General features: G+C 42.0%; 4 protein-coding genes across 4 annotated transcripts; all 4 read left to right on the plus strand.

The window, feature by feature from the left end:
• Positions 1-2,276: 2,276 nt before the first annotated feature.
• On the plus strand, positions 2,277-6,531 carry LOC137590603 (fatty-acid amide hydrolase 2-A-like). Its single transcript, XM_068308277.1, has 11 exons — positions 2,277-2,475; positions 2,816-2,898; positions 3,034-3,167; positions 3,250-3,459; positions 3,567-3,686; positions 3,945-4,080; positions 4,568-4,685; positions 4,781-4,900; positions 5,303-5,414; positions 5,704-5,898; positions 5,991-6,531. The coding sequence occupies exons 1-11, from the start codon at positions 2,287-2,289 to the stop codon at positions 6,173-6,175; spliced, it is 1,602 nt and encodes a 533-aa protein (XP_068164378.1). The 5' UTR covers positions 2,277-2,286; the 3' UTR covers positions 6,176-6,531.
• Positions 6,532-7,387: 856 nt separating this feature from the next.
• Positions 7,388-11,358, plus strand: LOC137590946 (fatty-acid amide hydrolase 2-A-like). Its single transcript, XM_068308811.1, has 11 exons — positions 7,388-7,579; positions 8,143-8,225; positions 8,302-8,438; positions 8,524-8,733; positions 9,137-9,256; positions 9,330-9,465; positions 9,750-9,867; positions 9,976-10,095; positions 10,248-10,359; positions 10,622-10,813; positions 11,054-11,358. The coding sequence occupies exons 1-11, from the start codon at positions 7,388-7,390 to the stop codon at positions 11,227-11,229; spliced, it is 1,596 nt and encodes a 531-aa protein (XP_068164912.1). The 3' UTR covers positions 11,230-11,358.
• A 2,286-nt stretch (positions 11,359-13,644) lies between these two features.
• On the plus strand, positions 13,645-18,071 carry LOC137590604 (fatty-acid amide hydrolase 2-A-like). The gene is made up of 11 exons (XM_068308278.1): positions 13,645-13,950; positions 14,124-14,206; positions 14,292-14,428; positions 14,525-14,734; positions 14,904-15,023; positions 15,188-15,323; positions 15,577-15,694; positions 15,801-15,920; positions 17,010-17,121; positions 17,340-17,525; positions 17,763-18,071. The coding sequence occupies exons 1-11, from the start codon at positions 13,762-13,764 to the stop codon at positions 17,945-17,947; spliced, it is 1,596 nt and encodes a 531-aa protein (XP_068164379.1). The 5' UTR covers positions 13,645-13,761; the 3' UTR covers positions 17,948-18,071.
• Positions 18,072-18,330: 259 nt separating this feature from the next.
• Positions 18,331-23,702, plus strand: LOC137590605 (fatty-acid amide hydrolase 2-B-like). The gene is made up of 11 exons (XM_068308279.1): positions 18,331-18,618; positions 19,319-19,401; positions 19,487-19,620; positions 19,716-19,925; positions 20,415-20,534; positions 20,699-20,834; positions 21,162-21,279; positions 21,385-21,504; positions 22,463-22,574; positions 22,863-23,048; positions 23,197-23,702. Exons 1-11 carry the CDS (start codon positions 18,430-18,432, stop codon positions 23,379-23,381), a joined length of 1,593 nt encoding a protein of 530 aa, XP_068164380.1. The 5' UTR covers positions 18,331-18,429; the 3' UTR covers positions 23,382-23,702.
• Positions 23,703-23,926: the final 224 nt, after the last annotated feature.

The raw sequence follows: 23,926 nt of genomic DNA on the forward strand, positions 1-23,926 counted from the left end.
TGAGCTGTTAAGTGGCCCCCGTATCGTTTTACCCTCACAAAGATGATTCCCTTCAGAGCAAACAGTAAAAACACTTTATCACCACCAATAACTGACGGCTGCCACAAATCGCTTTTGGCTTTTTTTTTGTTCTATCTCATACAAACTGAGTTTTCCCCAGTTTTCTCTTCTTGTCTCTACAAGCCTGATGATTTCAGGTAAAGACTGATCTGCCCCCCACCCCCACCCCCCAGGGTGGGATTGTGATCATTTTCCTTTTTCATTTTTGAACTTTTCAACTTGTCAAAACCATTTTGGAGCACTTATCTTTTAAATCTGTGTGCAAAAGGTTACAGGAAATCAAAGAAAGACAAACATTCACTCTTCAGTTTATAGAACTAGACTTAACTAAATCTTCCTGCCTGTTCACAGTGACATTAAAATCAATAAGTAGTTCATCAGGGTGTTGCTGACATTCTGTGGAGGTTATTGATTTTAAATTTCTTCCAGTCACATCAAACCGTCCTATGATAAATGCACAAAGCTGCTGAACAGACCATAATTTAAACAGAAGATAAACATCCATCAAGCTGCTATTTAAAAAGCAAAAGTGCAACTTGTGCCATGACTTTTATATCGCTGTACATTCTATTGTTTACTCCGGCATTTTAAGCAGCATCCATTCTGCTGTCACAGGAATGAGGTCAGGGCACCAACGTGATAAAATACCAGAACGCGTAGTAACACTGATAAGATGTCGTAAAGCTTGTATTTGAGTTTCACACCGTTTTAGTCTCACACAACATTTAAAAGGTCGTGTGAAGCAGTCAGAACCCGAACCAATGGCTGGATGTGTGGATCTGGATGTGCTGACCGGGCCAAACACTGTGGATTCTCCACTAACCCAATGACCTGCATTGCAGAGGCTTTTTTTTCTTGCCATGTTCTGGTTTTTTTTTTTTACGTTGAACGGGAAATCATGCGACGCTGCCATCTAGCGGTGAAATACAGTCACTGCACCGGCGCGTCTGGTAATCACTATTTTATCATCACATAACAACATATATACGTTCATTTATGGAAAATAAAAACTAAACAACACCAAAAAAATTGCAAAATATATAAAATATTCATTGAAATTAAATTATAATTATTATTGTTTAATTTATTTACTGCTGAACTTGTAAGAAACACTTTATGGAGAAAAAGTCATGACATTACAAGAATAAAATCATATTTTCACAATGGACAAAAACAATAGTGAGACACTATTTCTAAAGTTGTAAATTTTTCATGAAAATTTTGAGTATTAAAGAGGAACTATTAGTGTTAAAATGAGGGAAAAGGGTGTCACCAACAAATAGATAACATATGAGTATTGTATCTAATCTATTTAATCCTAATAATAAAATATGAAACAATATCCTAAATATATTATAAGTAACAGGAATTTATTCAAGTACTGAGATCAAACTATTAAACTAAAATTATCAGTGGATTTTTCAAAGGAAAAGTGATAAAAGTGGAGAAGGATTAAATGAAAGGCTCACATTCTCCCTCTGGTGGTCAAAAGAAATAATACACCGAACAGATAAATCAATGAATGCGAGGTGTTTTTTCCAGTGTAAAAAACGTTTAAAAAGTTTATCTATTTATCTGTTTGTACCAGGGAAATATTTTCAATTGGTCCATATGACTCTGAATTGTGTTGACTTTTGATTGTTTAAATTAATTTAACTGACAATCAAAAATGAAATGACTGAGCTTATTTAGCTTTTAAGTGCATACTGATAATGATTGTGTTCTAATCTGTTTGACTTCTTGTGTAATTCAGGTTAGTTTATCTATATATCTTCAGACAGCTCTGCGCCTCACCCACCTGTTTAATCTTTACCCCGTTTACTGACCTGGATGCCAAGAGACTTTATTGCCAACAGACTGGGGGGGGGGGGGGATCTATATATTCCTGTCAGAATTTTCAAAATATAGCTTTTCACAGTCACACAAATAACCACTGGAATTGAATCGTCACTCACCTGTAGGTCCATTTAGAATAAAACACAATGTTGTTTTAAGTGTAATGGCGCGTCTTTATATTTATGGCCATTGTTTGCAGTTCTACGCGTGATAATAATTGATCAGACATAATCTAACGTTGCTTGTTAAAGCCAATTCAATTATTTATTTTGAAGGACATCCCTGCAGTTCCGATCGTCATCCTCAACGACCTGTGCCTCCTCACAGGTCTTATCAGCTGCGGCTGAATCAGTGCGCCTCAGTCCTCCGTGCGCGCTGCTCGGATCAGACATGGCACGGAGCGTTTCGGAAAGCGTTCAGGTGTGGCTCTTCAGGGCGGTCGCTGGAGTTCTCTTTCTGTTTTTCCGACTCCTCTCCCCCCGGAGAGACGCGTTATTACGAAATAAACTCCAGCCTGTGGTGGACCCGCTGCTGCTCCGGTCAGCGGCGCAGCTCTCCAGAAAGATCCGGCGCAAAGAGGTGCGTGACCGGACGGAGCAGGGCAAGATTCCTGTTTCACAGATTAGAATTTAAAATTAAAACACTTTATGTTCAAATATTGTTTGTTTAGAATTTCTCAAGTCACATAAAAAGCTTTTTTTCCCCCATCCAGTAGTCATCCTGTTATATTCTGTTAGTTCTTTAGTTATTATAGCCTATTAATGTTTGGTGCGCCTCTGGTCCACTCCCATCAGACTTGTGTGTTCTCTGATGTGTGTGTGTGTGTGTGTGTGTGTGTGTGTGTGTGTGTGTGTGTGTGTGTGTGTGTGTGTGTGTGTGTGTGTGTGCGTGTGTGTGTATGTGTGTGTGTTTCATGCAGGTTTCAAGTGTGGAAGTGGTCCAGGCTTACATCAACCGGATCCAAGAAGTCAACCCTCTTGTGAACGCTCTTGTGAAAGACAGGCAAGATAACGACACGGCTCCTTATCTCATGTCTGACCTTTATACTTTTATATTTGCCGTGGGTGGCACGGTGGCATGCTGGTAGCCGTGTTGCCTCATTTTGGGGTTTTGTTGAGGAATCACATTTTCTTCCAGGTTTGATGCTGCCCTCCAGGAAGCAGCCCAGGCTGACAAGCTGATTGGGGAGCAAACCGATGGAGAGGTGCTGGAGGAGCGACTACCGTTACTGGGAGTCCCCCTGTCTGTCAAAGAGTCCCTTGCCCTCCAGGGTATCATCCTGAAATCTGACCTCCTGGACCTTGAATTTGCTTCTATATATTAAATAATAACAATATTTTCTCTTACATGCAGGCATGCCCCAGACTACAGGCTTGGTCTCCAGGAGAGGAATCGTCTCTACTGCTGATTGTCCAACTGTGGCTCTTCTTAAAAGAGCGGGGGCCATCCCACTGGGTGTCACCAACGTTCCTGTTCTTTGCATGTGGTTTGAATCCCACAACCACCTCTATGGCATCACCAGGAACCCGTACGACCTGGAGAGGACACCAGGAGGAAGTTCTGGTGAGATGCTTTTGGTCTGAAATGGAACAGAGGTTTTCTCTGGTTCTGTTCGGAGTTGAAACATCAGATTGGTTTCATTTGAGATGCCTCCTGTTTTTCTCTCACAGGTGGGGAGGCCAGTCTGATCGCTGCAGGAGGCTCGGTGGTGGGAATAGGATCAGACATCGGCGGCAGCATCCGTATGCCGTGTTTCTTCACTGGAATATTTGGACACAAACCAACTCCTGGTAAAAGAAATTCTGCTCAATTTCAGCTCCTTTTGAATCCACCCCGCTTCAGTTTGCACCTCTGCAGCTGTTGCGTGTGCAGATATGTAACTGCATTTGGAATACAGGATTTTCCGCACCATAAGGCGCACTGGATTATAAGGCGCACGTCGATTTTTGAGAAAAATTGAGGCTTTTGGGTGCGCCTTATAGTGCAGAAAATACTGTGATATACAGTTCTGAACACATCTTGTGTGTAACAGTGATGTGTTTCTGCAGGTGTGGTGTCCATTGACGACACGTACCCCCCATGCACCGGCAGACAGATGGAGTACAACTGCATCGGTCCTCTCTGCCGCTACGCTGAGGACCTGCTGCCCATGATGAAGATCATGGCAGGACCCAACGCTCACATGTAAGAATTGAAGTTTAATTCACTAAAATGATGCATCCTTCAGTCAGAATCCAGTGAGCTGCGAGTTAATAACGTAAAACATAGACGACTTTGAGAAACACACCTTTAATTACAGCATTAACGCAGCTTTAATTACAAGTTAGCCCCAGACCTGATGCCCTGTTCAAACCACTTAAATGGATCATTTAAGTGATGATAAGGAAAAAGCTTCGAACAGCGACATGAGGCAAAAGGAATTCAATTTAAGTTTCGGTATAGACTCGAGGAAGGGTGGGTCAAAAAACAAATTATTTCGGGTAGGGATGACCTTTTTGTTTAAATAAATTATTTAAAACTTGCATTTTATTGTCTTAGCTTAAGGATCAGTTTAATTTGAAACCAGGACGGGGTCCATTGTGTTTCCATAATGCTGTAAATAATATATATTTAAAGGTCACGTCGGGTTTGTTCGTTGGTCTAATTGTAGTATTTCCTCACGTCGTCACAGGTTGTCATTAAACAAGAAGGTCAACGTAAAGAAGCTGCGGTTCTTCACCGTTCCTCACAACAGCGGGTGCATCATGATGTCGCCTGTCAGTAAAGAACTCTTACATATTCAGAAAAAGGTGGGTCCAATGTCTTAGATGCAAAAATTGTGAGATTAATTCTACTAAATGAAATGATGTCTGATGTTTAGAAATAAAATTGTGATGTTCTCCAGGTGGTGGAGCGTCTGCAGGCCGACCTCGGAGTGAAAGTCCAGGAAGTGCGTTTCCCGGAGCTCCGCTATAGTTTCCAGATCTGGGACGCGTACATGGGGCTTCCTGACAAGGAGGGGAAGGTGCGTTAAACTGTAAACCTGACAGGGAGAAATGTTTCTCTGCATAAGAGAGGAGTTAAAGGAGAGTGAAAAACATCTTCAACCAAACCCAAGTTGGTGGAGCTCCACTGAACCCTGACAGGAGTTCATGTTTTCTGCTGCTGTAGGTGTTCTATTCTAAGCTGTGATTTGTGAAATCATCCCTAGGTGGGTTTTTTTTGGTAAAGTACATGTCAATCAACAACCAGAGGTATTCATGCAACAAGTAGAAAATATTTCCAGATGCATCATTTGGGGAAAACCTTTAGTTTTGATGCAAAATTTTCAACGATTGATAAAATTTATATACAGACATTTTCCTTGGAATATGTATTTTTTTAAAATAAACCCGTGATCCTCTGGTAAATGTGAATTATTCCTCAGCATCCGCAGCCTTTTACCGAACTGTTGGGAGAACCCGGACGTCCTGTTCGGCCGCTATGGGAGCTGCTCAAGTGGATTGTGGGAAAATCACAGCAAACCATGGCTGCCATCAGTAAGATTACCATCGTCAAAAATATTTTATCCAGCAAAAATTGTTCCCCTGAGCTAAAGATGATTTGTTTTAGAATGTAAAGAGTCTTAAAAAAAACCTTAAAACCTAAAATATATTTTTTGCTCCATGTCCATCTTCATGTTAAAAAACTAGAGTAAATTTAAGACGCTGAAATGAACATTTGAAAAATAATTGTTGAAAAAGTACACAATTGATTCATGCATATACAGTAGATGAAAAGAGATAATAGATGTAGATAACAAACCTTATTGTGCGTCTTTTCCTCCAGTTTTGTTCCTGCTGCTGACCGTCTACGCCGCGTTCAAACCCTCATCCGACTTCATCCAGCAGAAGAAGGAGAAGCTGCAGAAGGAGATGGAGGAGCTGCTGGGGGAAGACGGGGTTTTTCTTTACCCTTCGCACCCCAGAGTGGCTCCGAAACACCACCACCCACTGTTCACACCTTTTGACTTTGGTTACACAGGTAGATCCAGTCCAGAAGTGTTCAGCTTCCACATTCCTGTGGATTTTCCAGTTATTTTTGTCTACATTTTGATGACTTCTTCCGTTCTCCAGGTATCATCAACATCCTGGGGCTGCCCGTCACCCAGTGCCCTCTGGGTCTGGGGGAGGAAGGCCTGCCGCTGGGTGTGCAGGTTGTTGGGGGGAAGCTGCAGGACCACCTGACCCTGGAGGTGGCGCTCTACCTGGAGAAGACTTTTGGAGGCTGGAGGGACCCTGGAGCCAAAAAACCCTCATAACAGCTTCACTGAATCTGTGGACTGTAGAGGAATCTTATTATTACTGCTATGCAGAGGCCAAGAGGGGCTGATTGATCATTGATTTTTACTCTAATGAAGGAAACATGTTCAAATCAAGATTTTATCATTTTATGCGAAGAGCCCAAATTTTTCAAAATGTCAATTTCTAGATTTGAAACGTCTTAAATTCAGTGCAGCTGCATCGCTCCTGTGAAAGTATGAGCCACAAATCACACAGAGGCTTTTAGAAGTTTGTTTTAAACTGAAATAAAAGACAGAAATCAACATATCCAACGCATGTTTTACTTTTCAAGCCTCAAGATGTGCATGAGAACCGGAAATAGACAGGGTATGTGGGGTCTTGTCTCCTTCCCAATGCATTCCCACAAAAAAAGGGCCATCGGGCTCTCGGGCGCCCCCTGCTGGTCACTGGTAGAAGCTGCAGTGCGGCTCCTCCGCTTGCTACGAAACATCAAGCAAGGATTTATACACTAAATTAAATAATAATCTGTTATATTCAGAAAATAGGTGCAAGGAAACCTCAATGTGCTGCTCTCTGGGCTCATCGAGCGTTGTGTGGCTGCAGTACAGTCATCCTACCAGCAGAGGACGCCCATGTTCTCATTGGATGAAGCGAGTATAATGAACCAGTTTTCATCAGTAGTGATGTCCAAGTGAGGACATCACTACCTGCCTTTTGCCGAGTGAAGACTCATCTGGACATCACTAACCTGCATCCATAACGCTGCCCAGGTCGGTTTGCTACCTGATGGCTGATATCCTGCGCCTGTGAGTCAAGAGGGAGAGGTTAATGTGGTTAATATCTTCAGATATACACATAAAAACAATAAAAAAACAAACAAACTACAACAACAAAAACTCATTTATCATAAAACATCGTAATCCAGTTTGAAACAGAAGCGTGAGCTGAGCGGTAGCAGCGTGACGCATGGAAGGCGCCCAATAAAAGTCATCTCAGTCACGCTATTTTATGAAGACTGATCAAGAGTTAACGAACTCTGACTGCAAACATGTCATCTACTTAAAAAAGCTGTTTGCTTGTGATTATAATTTCCGTTATAAACGACACGGAGCCCCCGGAGGTGTGTGCTATGTTCTCCAGATACGCAAAACTTGTCCGTGCGCACTGCGCTCATCCTCATCGGAGCCACGGCCCGGTTCCCACACCTCTGTCCCTCCTCTGGTGGAAACATGACCTGGAGAATTTTGGAGAAGATTCAGGTATGGCTCTTCAAGCTGGTCACCGGGGTCCTCTTTGCGCTTTTTCAACTCTTCACCCGTCAAAGGAAAGACGGTGCGTCCCGGAGCAAGGTGTCACCTGTCGGGAACCCGCTGCTGCTCCTGTCGGCGACGCAGGTGGCCAAGAAGATCCGGAGGAGAGAGGTGCGTAAACCGGTCAAAAAACAAGCGCTTCTCCTGGAGTTAAATGAACACGTGTTGTCATGAAATGTGGATTCTTCGGAGGTTTCAAGCCTTAAAATTAAATTATAAAACTCTGGTAGAATGAACACCGACAGGAAGATCTTTAAGATTTGTCAGTATTACATCAACTTTACATAATTTATGCTTTTCAGGATTGAAACAAAACCATCTTGACCTCATCTCTAATTAACAAGACGAGTGCATGGAATTAATATCTTAATGCGCTCAAAGTTTTCCACAAAGTTTTCCTCCGTCCGTCCGTTTTTGTTCTTTTGTTTAGGGTTGAAAGTGCTTTCAAGTACAAGTTAAGATGAATGTGTTTAGGGTTTGAATTGTGTAAAGTTTGCTTTACCCTCCATTAATGCTTTTGGTTTAATGCATAGTGTCTTCATTGTATTTGTTTCCATATTTTTCCGGTTATCAGTAAATTTCCTCTTTCCACAGGTGTTTAAAATAAATCTTGAGTCTGATTTGTTTCATATGTGTCTTAATCTCGATACTCACATAGTTTGAATGTTCTGCAGGTTTCAAGTGTGGAAGTGGTCCAGGCTTACATCGACAGGATCCAGGAGGTCAACCCACTTCTGAACGCTGTTGTGAAAGACAGGCAAGACAGTCTTTACTCCATCGACAGTCAGACTAACAGCAATGGCATCAAATGGTTCATCTGTCTCTGAGTCCAGGTTCGATGCTGCCCTCCAGGAAGCAGCCCAGGTGGACAAGCTGATCGAGGAGGAAACCGATGGAGAGGAGGTGCTGGAGGGGCGACTGCCGTTACTGGGAGTCCCACTCTCTGTCAAAGAATGCTTCTCAGTCCAGGGTAAAATCTCCTGTCGTTCATTTCCATCCAAACCACTGACTGGTTCAAGCTGCCGATGAAGGTTCGACACACGTCTGTGTTTCAGGCATGCCCCTGACTACAGGCGTGGTCTCCAGACAAGGAATCGTTTCGATGGCTGATTGTCCAACTGTGGCCCTTCTTAAGAGAGCGGGGGCCATCCCACTGGGGGTTACTAATGTTCCTGTTCTTTGTATGTGGTGTGAAACCCACAACCACCTCTATGGCATCACCAGGAACCCGTACGACCTGGAGAGGACAGCAGGAGGAAGTTCAGGTGAGCGCCTGCTGAGTTAACTTTCTGTTGCTGAATCAGGATATAACGGCCAACAGGAAGTGGCTCAGTGGCTCAGATGTAGAAAAAAGTCTCGTACGACGTCTTAATTTGGTTAACAATTTCCTAATAATCTTGAATTCATTGTTTAAATGGCTTGTTTCAAGTCTTGAAACTACTGAGCAAACATGGACCACTGACTTTCTGATAGGTGAAAGACGCTTTTACCACCTAAGCCACAGCCAACAGTGGTTTGTAAATGACTACAAGCAAAAATAGCACCAAAAAAATCAAAAACCGCCCAAACAAAACCCACCGCAAAATAACAATTCTTGCATATAAAGCGGAATTGTTGCATCCATCAGCTTCTCACTGCATTATCTCTTCTCTTCTATGTCTACCTGAGGCGGGGAGGCCAGTCTGATCGCTGCCGCCGGCGCAGTCATCGGCATTGGAACGGACATGGGCGGCAGCATCCGGATGCCCTCGTTCTTCTGTGGAACATTTGGCCATAAAACAACCCCGGGTAAGGGAAACTAAATGTTGAAGACAAAGTACTTTGTGTGTCACAATTCACCATATACTGTATGTTTCTGCAGGTGTGGTGTCTGCTGAAGACACATACCCTACTTTTTCTGGCAGACAGAATGAGTTCCTTAGCGTTGGTCCTATCTGCCGTTATGCCGAGGATCTGCTGCCCATGCTGAAGATCATGGTGGGACCCAACGCTCACATGTAAGAATCTGCTGCTTTAAAGAAGATGAGTGTCTCTGATATAACAGCACCTCAACTTAGGAAATGGTTCAAGTAGGATATTTTACAAATAAAAGCCTCCTTCTTTTTTGTGCACGTGATAAATAGTTTTTTAGTAATTCAAATTTCTATATAAAACATCATAGGCCTCATACAAGAATGCTTTTGTGTTCTGATCTTTAATTTCTTACAGTTTTCTGTTGGATTATGTCCATTAAACCTAAAAGTCAGTGGAATTTTGCTTATTTTCAAACATGTGCACACAGGTTGTCTTTAGACACAAAGGTTGACTTACAGAAGCTGCGGTTCTTCACTATGACTGACAATGGTGGGTCTGGGACGACGTCCCCTGTCAGCAAAGAACTGATCGATATTCAAAGAAAGGTCTGTTTAATTCATTCATTTAATTCAAGTCTTGAGTGGGCAAAAGTTTCTAAAGGAATGGTGGAGAACTTGGAAGAGTTTTAGAACCAAACTCCTGATGTTCTCCAGGTGGTGGAACGTCTGGAGGCCGACTTTGGAGTAAAAGTTGAAGAAGTACATTTCCCTGTGTTCTGCTATAGTTTCCAGATCTGGGACACTTACATGGGTCTGCCAGACAAGGAAGGCAAGGTACGCTAACCCGCATAGCTAAAATAATCAATTTTTTAGCACCGAGGACAAAATCATAACAGATACATGACAAACATCGCACACACTCAATGCACCTTATTGTTACCGTTAAAAACAAAATAATAAAATAACACGAATTAAATATTCCTCAGCCTCCCAGGACATTTGCTGAACTGATGGGAAAACCAGGACATCCCATTTGCCCCCCATGGGAGCTGCTCAAATGGACAGTGGGGAAATCACAGTACACTATGGCTGCCATTGGTAAGGACTTCATTATTATATGTTTTAACAGGTAAATTCAACTAAATTTGACTTACATTTGTATGTTAGGACTATTTAATGGCCCTCAAATATTCATATTTGTTTTAATGAATGAAACAAAGCCTTCCTTGACATGAAATTAACCATTGTCAATGCCAACATGTCATTACATTTTAAAGCAGATGCTTGAAAAATGACATTCATTGATGCTATATAGTGAATAAATATGGAGTGAACTGAACCATTTGTCTTTTACTTTCAGGTCTATCTCTGTTTGGCATGTGTGGAATATTCAAACCTTCATTCGTCTTCATCCAGCAGAAGAAGGAGAAGCTGCAGAAGGAGGTGGAGGAGCTGCTGGGGAGCGATGGAATCCTTCTGTACCCGTCACACCCCCGAGTAGCTCCTAAACACCACCATCCACTGTTCCGACCATTTGACCGCAGTTATACAGGTTAGTTTAGCCTGTAGCGTTAGACCTACCACACCTCAGATTAGTTTAGCCTGAAGTGTTAAACCTACCATTCTCAGATTAGTTTAGGCTGAAGTAAACTAATCTGGAGTGGAAAAAATAATTTCCCCATTGTGTGGACGAATGAAGTTGATTCAATTAATTTTAAGTATTAAACCTATTACACCTCAGATTGACTGAGAAGCAGTGGCATCAAGCTGAGATATTTCATATCTTCTGCAGGTATATTCAACATTCTGGGGCTGCCCGTCACCCAGTGCCCTCTGGGTCTGGGTGAGGGAGGCCTACCTTTGGGTGTCCAGGTCGCTGCCGGAAAGCTGCAGGATCACCTGACCCTGGAGGTGGCGCTCTACCTGGAGAAGACTTTTGGAGGTTGGAGGGACCCTGGAACCAAATGATACCTAAAAACGCCAGAAATGTGCTCAAACCAAACAAAAGAAATAAAAAAAAACCATTTAGTATATACAATCAAGTAATTATACATTATACAGAAAAGGAAATGAATGAAAGGTCATTGTTGTGTTTTGGGTGACCGTTGGGTTGCCTGTCTTTTTAACATTAACATTGCCATTTTCAGTCTCACTTTGAATTTACTAGTGAGGTTGAAAGTTGATGCACCTGTTACACCTGTTCAGTATGAAGCTTTGGCTCAGGAATGACAACTGTTGGGGAATTGATCCTGTAAAGACAATAAAGTGTCTGGTTGGAGAGATGATCTGTACTAGAACAAGTTTCAATCTGTTGGAAACTTGAAGCTTCTGTCAGTTAGACAAGAAAATCCAGCATAAAGAGGAGTGTAACCTGGTTAAAACTAGTGAAGCTTTCTGCTACACAGGCTGTGCTGTGAATAAATGTATGAGCAGAGCTATTCCAACAGTTTGGAGACAGTTTACACTCGGATTCATACTAGTAAGGTGGTCCAAAACGAGTGAGGGTGTACGAGACTGAAGCCCAAAGTGTTCTGTTTATATGTGGAAATAAATTCTGCCAAGGTTTTGCCTGTAAAAAGACAGTCGTAGACGCTGTCAAGTTACTACGCAACAAAAGTGTCCCTCTCCACCAAGTGGAAGTAACCCCCCTGTGATGAAGATTTGATTCAGGTGAACTTTCCTGGTCCTTAACATTATTAGAAGTGATTGCTCTCTAGCACCGCATGGTGGACAATTTTTAAACATGCAAGTATGGGTGTTCTAACCTTGAAATTTTTAATTTTGAGGAGACCTTTATTTTATACTGTATAGATTTAATATGAAATTAATAATCTTCAAATTATTGCTAGTGGATCTAGTGCTCTTGATAGGGATTGGGACTTAATACAGTTTTATTCGTGTCAGCGTCTTTCCTCAAAATAAAGTATCATCATCTACTGATAGTAGTAAACTTGCCTCTACAATGCATGTTCAATGAAGTAGTACACAGGTACTCAACTTCAGGCACATAGCCATGATATCAGAGGTAGGGAGGACAGATTGTTCAGGGGTAAGATGATCAAAATGTTCTGCAAATTACATACTTACAACCAAAATTGGGAATTCTGTTGTGAAGTACTCAACCAAAGAGGAAGGTCAATGGACCACAGGCTCTCTACCCAGGCATCATGGAGGCTTTTGGAGATGACGGGAACAAATACATGCAAAGAAATATGAAATTTAGAGAAAGAAATTAGGAACATTTTTCTTGTAGCCGAGGAAATTAGTTTCAGATTCACTCTTATCCACTATCCAGGGATTTGAACCTCTCTAACAGAGACTGAATATCAGTTCTGAGTTGGAAAAATATTGTCGCAAAACTAATTTTCATCATGAACAAAGCAAATTAAACTACAATTAAACAGGCAAACACAATTTTTCAATACACAATGAACAATTTGAAAAGTACTTCAGCTGGTTGGCTGGATCTGAAAATACAGTAGTTCTCATTCACATGAATGACCTACATTTACTTCATTAGAAAAGAAATTAAATAATTTGCCAATGTGAGCAAACAGACGTCTAACCAGCTCAAGATGAACAAAACCGGAATTCAATGACAACAAGCAGAAACAGAACAACCAATAACAAAACGATTTGCAAACTATGAGCTGGCAAATTATCTAGAGTGTACCCCACCTCTCGGCCGCTGCCAGCTGGGATAGGTTTCTGATTTTTGCTTCAGTTGAGGACTTGGAAGATCTAGTGGGAAATTGTGCTTTTATGATTTTCCCTATGGTTTCTTTTATGTGCTTGACCTTTGGAAATGTTAAATCATTGACTTGTGGAAATATCATAAAATCGAAGGGTGGTAAAGTTAGCAGAAAAACATCAAATTTGTCAAATTTCAAGCTGAATTTTCCAAATAAAAGTCAAGTGGTATTCTGATTTTGTTGTGTTTTTGTATAGTATTCAATTTATGATTTACTGTATATTTATTTTCTACACACCTATTATTTGGAGTGACGAGACTGATTGCTCGTTCAGAGATAACATCTGTTTCAGTCTCTGTAATGCTGGTCAAGTATTTAAATGTAGATAAAGTAATAATAAAATAAAAATAAAATAATTTCCCTACGAGAATGAATATAGTGTCTTAAAAAAATGAGAAAACGTTTAACGACAGAATACGGTAATGTTGAAATGGTACCATAAAAGTATAAAAGCTTGCAAAAACATTCATTTTATGAAGTAGATTGAATTTTAAACAATTTTGAATCATATTCCCACATCATTCTTGAGTAAATAATTACGTTACTTCATTGTAATGATTATTAAACATTTATTGCTGTGTCATAACAATTTAATAACAACCTTCATCTTATTTTGAAGGCGGTCTCCACTTCCGGTGACAACGTCAGCTTTGATGTTCATCACCGGGACTCTCACGGTGTTCGTGTTTCGTGTCCGTGGAGCTCCAGACCAGCGTTCAGACCGTCGTCCAGTCTGCGTGGAGGAATCATGTCTGTGGGTTTGTGGGAAAGGGCTGCTGCGTGGGTCTTCAAGGCGGTCACGGGAGTCCTGTTCGCGCTGTTCCGGCTGTTGTCCCCCCGGAGAGACGACGTCTCCCGGAACCGAGTCCCACCTGTCAGCAACCCGCTGCTGCTGCTGTCAGCGACGCAGCTGGCCAAGAAGATCCGGAGGAGAGAGGTTCGTAGCCCGGTGGAGCCGAGCGGAGCTCAAGACTGGAGATTAAAATATGACTTTATTTAAATATTTTTTTTACCATGATGCCTCCACTGTGAGGTAATATTAATGAAATTTAACCAACTTAAGTTTATTAACTATAAAACTTGTGTTATTATAATTTGATTGTTGGGCAGGTTTCAAGTGTGGAAGTGGTCCAGGCTTACATCGACAGGATCCAGGACGTCAACCCTCTTGTGAACGCTGTTGTGAAAGACAGGCAAGACAGTCTTTACTCCCTCGACTGGCATCACAGTCAGATTAACAACAATGACATCAAATGGTTCATTTGTCTCCGAGTCCAGGTTTGATGCTGCCCTCCAGGAAGCAGCCCAGGTGGACAAGCTGATCGAGGAGGAAACCGGCGGAGAAGAGGTGCTGGAGGACCGACTACCGTTACTGGGAGTCCCACTCTCTGTCAAAGACTATTTCTCCCTCCAGGGTATAATCCACAAATCATTCATTTCCATCCAAACTGATTTGTATTGTCATTTGTCTGTCATTACTTCATGTAAATGTTCTCACGTCTGTTTTACAGGCATGCCCCTGACTACAGGCGTGGTCTCCAGACAAGGAGTTGTGCCGACTGTTGACTCTCCACCTGTGGCGTTTCTTAAGAGAGCTGGGGCCATTCCACTGGGTGTCACCAATGTCCCTGAGCTTTGCATGTGGGCAGAGTCCCACAACCACCTCTATGGCATGACCAGGAACCCGTACGACCTGGAGAGGACACCAGGAGGAAGTTCTGGTGAGATCCTTTAGAGTTGGAGTCTGTTGTTGCCATCAGGCTTTGAGTCAATTCCCTTGTTTTTGCCCTGGTTTATATTTTTTAGAAATTATAGTGTTAAGTAAATTTCCCCCCAGCTGATGGCTGTTTTCAATCTAACTTCATGTCTTCTCTTCTATGTCTACCTGAGGCGGGGAGGCCTGTCTGATTGCAGCAGCAGGCGCAGTCATCGGGATAGGATCAGACATTGGCGGCAGCATCCGTATTCCATCTTTCTGCTGTGGAACATTTGGTCATAAGACGACTCCGGGTAAGAGAAGCTAAACTTTTTAGCTGCTAGATGGTAAACATAGTGTAGTGAGCTAACAAAACGCACATGTTGGACTTCTGTTTATTAGATATTGCGATCGTGGCTTCAGCGGAATGATAATAATGCTTCGTAGACTTGTATGTAACAGTGATGTGTTTCTGCAGGCGTGGTGTCCGTTGACAACACACACCCTCCATGTAGCGGCAGACACATTGAGTACGTCAGTGTTGGTCCTATGTGCCGCTATGCTGAGGACCTGCTGCCCATGCTGAAGATCATGGCAGGACCCAACACTGACATGTAAGAACTCGGTGAGAATCTGCTGCTTCAGGGAAGATGTTATGAGTGTCTTTCATTTCTCACCACCTCAGAACTATAGATCTGTATTTACACTTGCGTATACATGGGTACTGAGTCAGACAGGATAGGTTTTAAATGGAAGTAACACCAGAGTTGGCCCCTGTTCCCAAAACTTTTCTACTCTCTTTCACTTTAAACTAAAACCAAAATAGAAATGTGAGTGTTTTCGTGTTTTTCACGTGTGTTTTCGTAGGTTGTCCTTAAACACAAAGGTTGACTTGAAGAAACTGCGGTTCTTCACTATCCCTGACAACTGTGGGTCCAGTATGACGTCCCCTGTTTGCAAAGACTTGATTGATATTCAGAGAAAGGTGTGTTCAGTTCAGTTACTCAAATCATCTCGTGTGTAAAAGTTACAAAAGAAATGCTGTAAATCCTGGCAGATTATGAGAAGGAAAATTATGTGATGTTCTCCAGGTGGTGGAACGTCTGGAGACCGACCTCGGGGTGAAAGTCCAAGAAGTGCGGTTACTGGAGCTCCGTTATAGTCCCCAGATCTGGGAGTCCTACATGAATCTTCCTGACAAGGAAGGCAAGGTATGTTTATCAGTGATCCTGATATGGACCAGGATCCATCCACCCATTTTCATCCCCTCATCCGTAGTCGGGTTGCGGGGGCAGCGACTTTAACAGAGAACCCCAAACTTCCCTTTCCCTGGCCACATTTACCAGCTCTGACTGGGGGATCCCAAGGCATTCCCAAGGCAGTGTTCACGTTTAATCCCTCCACCTAGGACCCTCCTTTCTGGCATCTTGGAGTAAACTTTCCCGGGGAGGTTGAGGAGTGTGATGCCCCTGTTGTTGGCACACACCCTCTGGTCCACCATTTTAAAAAGAAGAACCACCACCCCAGTCTGCTACTCTTTCAGCACTGTCCCAGACTACCACGCAATGTTAAAGAGGCGTGTCATCCATAACAGCCCCTCAACACACAGGGCCTTCAGAATTTCAAAACGAAACTCATCAACACCCGGGGCTTTGCCACCGTGAAGTTGTTTAACCACTTTGGTGACTGCGCCCAGAGAGATTGATTTGAGTCCCCCATCATCCTCCAGGTCCACCTCTGAAATAGAGTCCGGGTCAGTTGGGGTAGTTGGATTTAGAAGTTACTCAAAGTGTTCCTTCCACCGACTGACGTCCTCCTCAGTCAGGGTCAACATTGTTCCATCCTTGCTGTATATAGCATGGTTGGTCCCCATTTTCCCTTGAGGTGTTGACAGTCTTCCAGAACAACTTTGGTGCATTTGGAAAGTCCTTCTCCATGGTGTCTTTGAACCTCTCCCACACCTGTTTTGCCTTGGTCACAATGAGGCTGCAGCACTTCTGGCCCGTCAGCACCTTGCAACTGCCTCAGGAGTCCCCACGGTGTCTGATGTGTCTATGCATATTGATGAAAAAACAAATCAATAAAGTTAAAAATGGGTGTTTTAGCTGTTTTCTATTTGTAGAATGCAGATAAACATGTAAGAAGTTTCACTGGGAGAGAAAAACAGTCAAGGGTTTTACACTTTTCTATCTGTTTAGCTGCTTATTCACAGTTTACCACACACGTAATGCTATAGCACAAAAATCTGGTTGGTCTCCTATAAAATACACACTCAGTTTTATAAATGAAATGTTCGTCAGCCTCCTCAGACTATTGCTAAACTAATGGGAGAACCGGGACGCCCCGTTTGGCCTCTGTGGGAGCTGCTAAAAAGAATCGTGGGGAAATCAGAGCACACCATGGCTGCCATTGGTAAGATTTCCATTGTGATGTGTTTAAACTAATTTAATGTTCAAAATCTTCAATTAATTTGTATCATTATATACAATATATATCTGTTTTAATGAGAAAAATAAAATGTTTATTGATATGAAATGCATTAAGATGACTGATGTATGAAAAGGTGTACTTGGACAAAAATAAACAAAATTATGAACTAATGTACAGTATGTATGTATTATTGTTTTCAGTTGTCGCGCTGCTTGAGAAGTTCAAATCCAAACCTTCATCCTTCGCTATCCAGCAGAAGGAGAAGCTCCAGAAGAAGATTGAGGACATGTTGGGGAATGATGGTGTTATTCTTTACCCTCCCCAACCCAGAGTGGCTCCTAAACACCACCATCCACTTTTCACACTATATGACTTCAGTTACACAGGTTAGTCCAACCGGAATTCTTACAGCTACCACATTCCTGTCAGTCTACATTGCAAAGAAAAGTTTATTCTGTGAACTTTGTCCAATAGAACATGATTCATTCATTCACCAGAACAAAGTTGTCAGAAAGTACAGTAATACCTTGACATACAAGCTTAATTTGTTCTGCCACTGAGCTCATAAATCAAAAAAATTTTCCGTGTCAGCATTGTAAAAAACCTCATTCCTCGTTCTCCAGGTATATTCAACACTCTGGGGCTGCCCGTCACCCAGTGCCCTCTGGGTCTGGGTGAGGAAGGCCTGCCCCTGGGTGTGCAGGTTGTTGCTGGGAAAATGCAGGACCACCTGACCCTGGAGGTGGCGCTCTACCTGGAGAAGACTTTTGGAGGCTGGAGGGACCCTGGAGCAAAAAAATCTTCTTGAGATAATGGCGTTAATAAATCCGTGGACAGGAGCTAGTTGGACTTATCATACTTACACTAAACCTTACTACTTACTGTTTGATACAGATTCCAAGCAGTAACTATTGATTAAACTGAATCATTTATTCAAGTGAAGGAGATTGATTTTTGTTCCAATGGAGGTCTTGAAGGATCTAGTGGGAAATCCTGATTACTGTATGAAATGGTTCAGCGTAAATATAAAGTCTTGAAAACATGCGAGAGCATACATTTTATGAAGAAGAATGAATTTCAAACTAATTTAAATCACACTCCCACATCATTCTTGAGGAAATTATTAGGTTACTTCATTGTAATTAAGATTAAACATTTATTGCTGCGTCATAACTTATTGGCTTCAATTCATTTTGGAGGCGGTTTCTACTTCCGGTGAAACCGTTAGTTTGGTGTTCATCCCCGGGACTCCCAGCGTTCTGACCGTCGTCCAGTCTGCGTGGAGGAATCATGTCTGTGGGTTTGTGGGAAAGGGCTGCTGCGTGGGTCTTCAAGGCGGTCACGGGAGTCCTGTTCGCGCTGTTCCGGCTGTTGTCCCCCCGGAGAGACGACGTCTCCCGGAACCGAGTCCCACCTGTCAGCAACCCGCTGCTGCTGCTGTCAGCGACGCAGCTGGCCAAGAAGATCCGGAGGAGAGAGGTTCGTAGCCCGGTGGAGCCGAGCGGAGCTCAGGACTGGAGATTAAAACATGACTTTATTTAAATAGAGTTTGTTTAGAATGCTGTCTCCATGGTGAGCAAACATTTATAGAACGTAACTATATAATATAGTTCAGTTAAAGTAAGTACTTACTGTATAAACCACGTGTCAAACCAAAGGCCCCTGGGCCCGCCACGGGAGCTTAAAAGTTAGAGTATCTAAAAATAAATAGGACAAAAGTGGGCTTTGACCAAAATTACAGTTCCCACACTGTAATTCACGTAATTAAGCCCATTTTAACTTTGATCAAAACGCTTCAAACAAAGTTAATGTCCTAACTTGTGTCTGATGTTAATTTTCTTCATTCATTGGATAGGTTTATCCTTGATTGATGGAGTTATGTGGGTTTAATAATCTGAAAAATTAAAAGAATTGATGTTACAAAGACAACAAGCAAACACATTTTTTCTGTGTAACTGTAATGTTTGTAACTTCAAGAGGTAATAAATTCAGAGTTATTTGACATCAAGCAGTAGTTACATTTACAGTATTTTACATTATTATGTCAGTTACTTTTATAAATTACATCTGGCCCCTTTGAGGGATGCCATTATGATGATGTGGCCCTTGGTGAAATTGAGTTTGACATCCCTGATATAAACTATAAATCTTGTCATTAAATATTTGGAATATTGTGCAGGTTTCAAGTGTGGAAGTGGTCCAGGCTTACATCGACAGGATCCAGGAAGTCAACCCTCTTGTGAACGCTGTTGTGAAAGACAGGCAAGACAGTCTTTACTCCCTCGACTGGCATCACAGTCAGATTAACAACAATGACATCAAATGGTTCATTTGTCTCCGAGTCCAGGTTTGATGCTGCCCTCCAGGAAGCAGCCCAGGTGGACAAGCTGATCGAGGAGGAAACCGATGGAGAGGTGCTGGAGGACCGACTACCGTTACTGGGAGTCCCACTCTCTGTCAAAGACTATTTCTCCCTCCAGGGTATAATCCACAAATCCAATTTAGTCATTCATTTCCATCCAAACTGATTTGTAGTGTCATTACTTCATGTATTTGTTCTTCTGTCTGTGTTACAGGCATTCCCCTGGCTACAGGCGTGGTCTCCAGGCAAGGAGTCCTGTCGACTGTTGACTCTCCTCCTGTAGCCTTTCTTAAGAGAGCGGGGGCCATCCCACTGGGTATCACCAATGTCCCTGAGGTCTGTTTTTGGGTAGAGTCCCACAACCACCTCTATGGCATCACCAACAACCCATACGATCTGGAGAGGACACCAGGAGGAAGTTCTGGTGAGATCCTTCTGGAGAGAGTTGGAGTCTGTTGTTGCCAACAGGCTTTGACTCTGTTTGAGAACAGTCCCTTGTTTTTGCCTGATGGTCATATTACAGTGAAGAGGCAGAGTGTCAATCTACTCTGTGTAGCGTGGACTGTCGACTACACACAGGCCGTCTCTTGCATCTCCATCTCTGACACCAGGTTCTGGAAGTGTGTCAATTAATGGCACTGCAGCTTTGAGGGGAGATAGCATTAACAATTTATTCATTAGTAGAGTCAGCTGCTTCAACAAAAGCCTCTTTTACCATCTCTACATCTTGAAAGGACTTCTTGCTCTAGGATTCATGGTTCAGTTGCTAGTTTTAAATATTACTCACTTAGAACAAAGCAGGACCTCTGCAAGATATTTTTTTAATTTAAATTGATGGCATTAAATAAATTTCCCCCCAGCTGATCTCTGTTTTCTGTCTAACTTCATGTCTTCTCTTCTATGTCTACCTGAGGCGGGGAGGCCTGTCTGATTGCAGCAGGAGGTGCAGTCATCGGTATGGGATCCGACGTTGGCGGCAGCATCCGTATTCCATCTTTCTGGTGCGGAACATTTGGTCACAAGACGACTCCGGGTAAGAGAAGCTAAATGTTTTAGCTGCCAGATGGTAAACATAGTGTAGTGAGCTAACAAAACCCACACGTTGGACTTCTGTTCTTTAAATATTCCCATTGTGGCTTCAGCGGAATGATAATAATGCTTCGTAGACTTGTATGTAACAGTGATGTGTTTCTGCAGGCGTGGTATCTGTTGACGACACATACCCTCCATGTAGCGGCAGATTGTGGGAGTACGTCAGCATTGGTCCTATGTGCCGCTACGCTGAGGACCTGCTGCCCATGCTGAAGATCATGGCAGGTCCCAACGCTCACATGTAAGAACTCGGAGAGAATCTGCTGCTAGAGGGAAGATGTTATGAGTGTCTCTCCTCTCTCACCACCTCAGCTATAGACTTATATGTATTTTAGCATAGGTAAAGTATGCATGTCTAAAAAAATATGTTTTTCTTCGTAATTTAGCAGGGTTTGAGACTTTTTTACAAGGCTGGAATTTTAAATGTTGACAATTAATTTGAGATATGAGCAAATTAATTAAACTCGTATCTCAAGGTACTGCTGTATGTAGAATTATGAATCTCTTAAATGAATTGGTTCAGCTTTGTGTAATTTTTTGTAATATTTTCATGTATGTGTTTTCGTAGGTTGTCCTTAAACACAAAGGTTGACTTAAAGAAGCTGCGGTTCTTCACTATCCCTGACGACGGTGGGTCCAGTATGACGTCCCCCGTTTGCAAAGACCTGATTGATATTCAGAGAAAGGTGTGTTCAGTCGGCTGCTCAAATCATCTTGTGTTTAAAAGTTGCAAAAGTAATGCTGTAAATCCTGGCAGATTATGAGAAAGAAAATTATGTGATGTTCTCCAGGTGGTGGAACGTCTGGAGGCCGACCTCGGGGTGAAAGTCCAAGAAGTGCGTTTACCGGAGCTCCGCCATAGTTTCCAGATCTGGGACACTTACATGGGTCTTCCTGACAAAGAGGGCAAGGTATGTTTATCTGTAATCCTGATATAGACCAGAGTGTCTCTGAGTATTTATTAAGAACGAGTAATTTAAAGTTAAAAATGGTTTTAGCTGTTTTCTGATTGTAGAATGAAGATAAATGTAATAAATTTTACTGTGAGAGAAAAACAGTCGAAGGTTTTAGTTTTACACTTTACTCATCTGTTTAGCTGCTTGTCCACAGTTTACCACACACACACACACACACACACACACACACACACACACACACACACACACACACACACACACACACACACACACACACACACACACACACACACACACACACACACACACACACACACACACACACTTTTCTGGGTGCTGCAGAATACTTTCCTCCACCGAGGGCGTGATGTTTTTAACACAACATTTTTTTGACAGTTTAATCCAGAAGAAAAGATTGAGCCAGTGGTTCATTCAGTCATTCGTTCATTCATTCATTCATGAAGAGGAGATGACCATAAACATCTCGTACCGGTCATGGGTTACGCTGGAAATTATTCCAGCCAGTTATGGATAAGAAGCAGGATACACTCCGGATGAGATGCCAGCTCATAGTAGGGCCACAACTAATGGTTGCCCTGACTAAACATGACCCTCTCTGCAGTGTCTCAATGACAGATTCACTTCCATAACAGGTTTGGGTCGCAAAGGTTAAAATAAATAAATACATTTCAAATAAGAAAAAATTCACATGCAAAATTTGTAAGCAGGTCTTTGTCACCGTGCCGACCTATAAGGGGTCAAGGTGTTGTAGCATGAGATATTCACACCGAAAAAACTTAAATTTGTAACTTTTCTGAGCCGTGTCCGTAGTACGCCTGTAAAACAACGCTCCATGTGTGTTGGATAGCTACAGCACAGCAATCTTGCTGGTCCAACATAAACACACACACAATGTACAGTATGATAACTTTATGAATGAAATGTTCGTCAGCCTCCTCATCATATTGTTGAACTGATGGGAGAACCAGGACGCCCCGTTTGGCCTCTGTGGGAACTACTGAAAAGGATGGTGGGGAAATCAGAGCACACCGTGGCTGCTATTGGTGAGATTACAATTGTGATGTGTTTAAACTACTTTTAATCACTGAAATCTTCCATTAATTTGCATCATTATATACAATATTTATCTGTTTCAATGAGAAAAGTAAAATAATTATTGACATGAAATACAATTAACAACTGACTCGTGAAAAGATACACTTGGACATTCATTCATTCATTCATTCATTCATTCATTCATTCATTCATTCATTCATTCATTCATTCTAACCGCTTCATTACCATAAAATAAAAACATTATGATCTCAAGTTTGTGTGTATTATGTTTTCAGGTATGGCGCTGTTTGAGAAGTTAAAATCCAAACCTTCATCCTTCGCTATCCAGCAGAAGGAGAAGCTCCAGAAGGAGATGGAGGACATGTTGGGGAATGATGGTGTTATTCTTTACCCTCCCAACCCTAGAGTGGCTCCTAAACACCACCATCCACTTTTCACACTCTATGACTTTGGTTACACAGGTTAGTCCAACTGGAATTCTTACAGCTACCACATTCCTGTCAGTCTATGTTCCAAAGTAAAGTTATTTTGCAAACTTTGTCTACAGAACATGATTCATTCATTCACCAGAACAAAGTTGTCCAGACTGATCCCAGTCTCGTTCTCCAGGTATATTCAACATCCTGGGGCTGCCCGTTACCCAGTGCCCTCTGGGTCTGGGTGAGGAAGGCCTGCCCCTGGGTGTGCAGGTTGTTGCTGGGAAAATGCAGGACCACCTGACCCTGGAGGTGGCGCTCTACCTGGAGAAGACTTTTGGAGGCTGGAGGGACCCTGGAGCAAAAAAATCTTCTTAAGATAATAAAATTACTAATTCTGTGGGCAGGAGCTGGTTGGAGTTATTTTACACTAATCCTTATTGCTTACTGTTTTCGACAGATTCCAAGAGGAAAGAGATTGAGCTTTGCTCCAGTGGAGGAATTAGAGGAACGAGTGGGAAATCCTGATTATATAATTTTCTCTGTAATGTTTTTCATGCCATTTGCTCGACCTTCTAAAATGTTAAATCATTGATTTGTGGAAGCATCTTAAAATTGAATGGTGGTGAAGTTAGCAAAAAGACATTTGTCAATTTTCAAGCTCAATGTTAAAAATTAAAGTTGTGTTATTTCATCTTTTTTTTTTTTGGTTTTCAACTTGTGATTAATCTTTAATTTCTATGAATCTATTATTTGGAGTTACTTCAGGATTGATCATTAGTTGACATCTTTAGTCTTTATGGCGAGGTATTTAAAATATAATTAAATTATGTAATAAAAAAAATTAAATAATTGTAAAATAATTTTCCTCCAGGGATAAATATAGTATATAAAAACTAAAAATTCTTAACAAGTAGAACGAC

Source organism: Antennarius striatus, chromosome 23 (assembly GCF_040054535.1).
Source record: "Antennarius striatus isolate MH-2024 chromosome 23, ASM4005453v1, whole genome shotgun sequence".
In the NCBI taxonomy this organism is placed as follows: Eukaryota; Metazoa; Chordata; class Actinopteri; order Lophiiformes; family Antennariidae; genus Antennarius; species Antennarius striatus.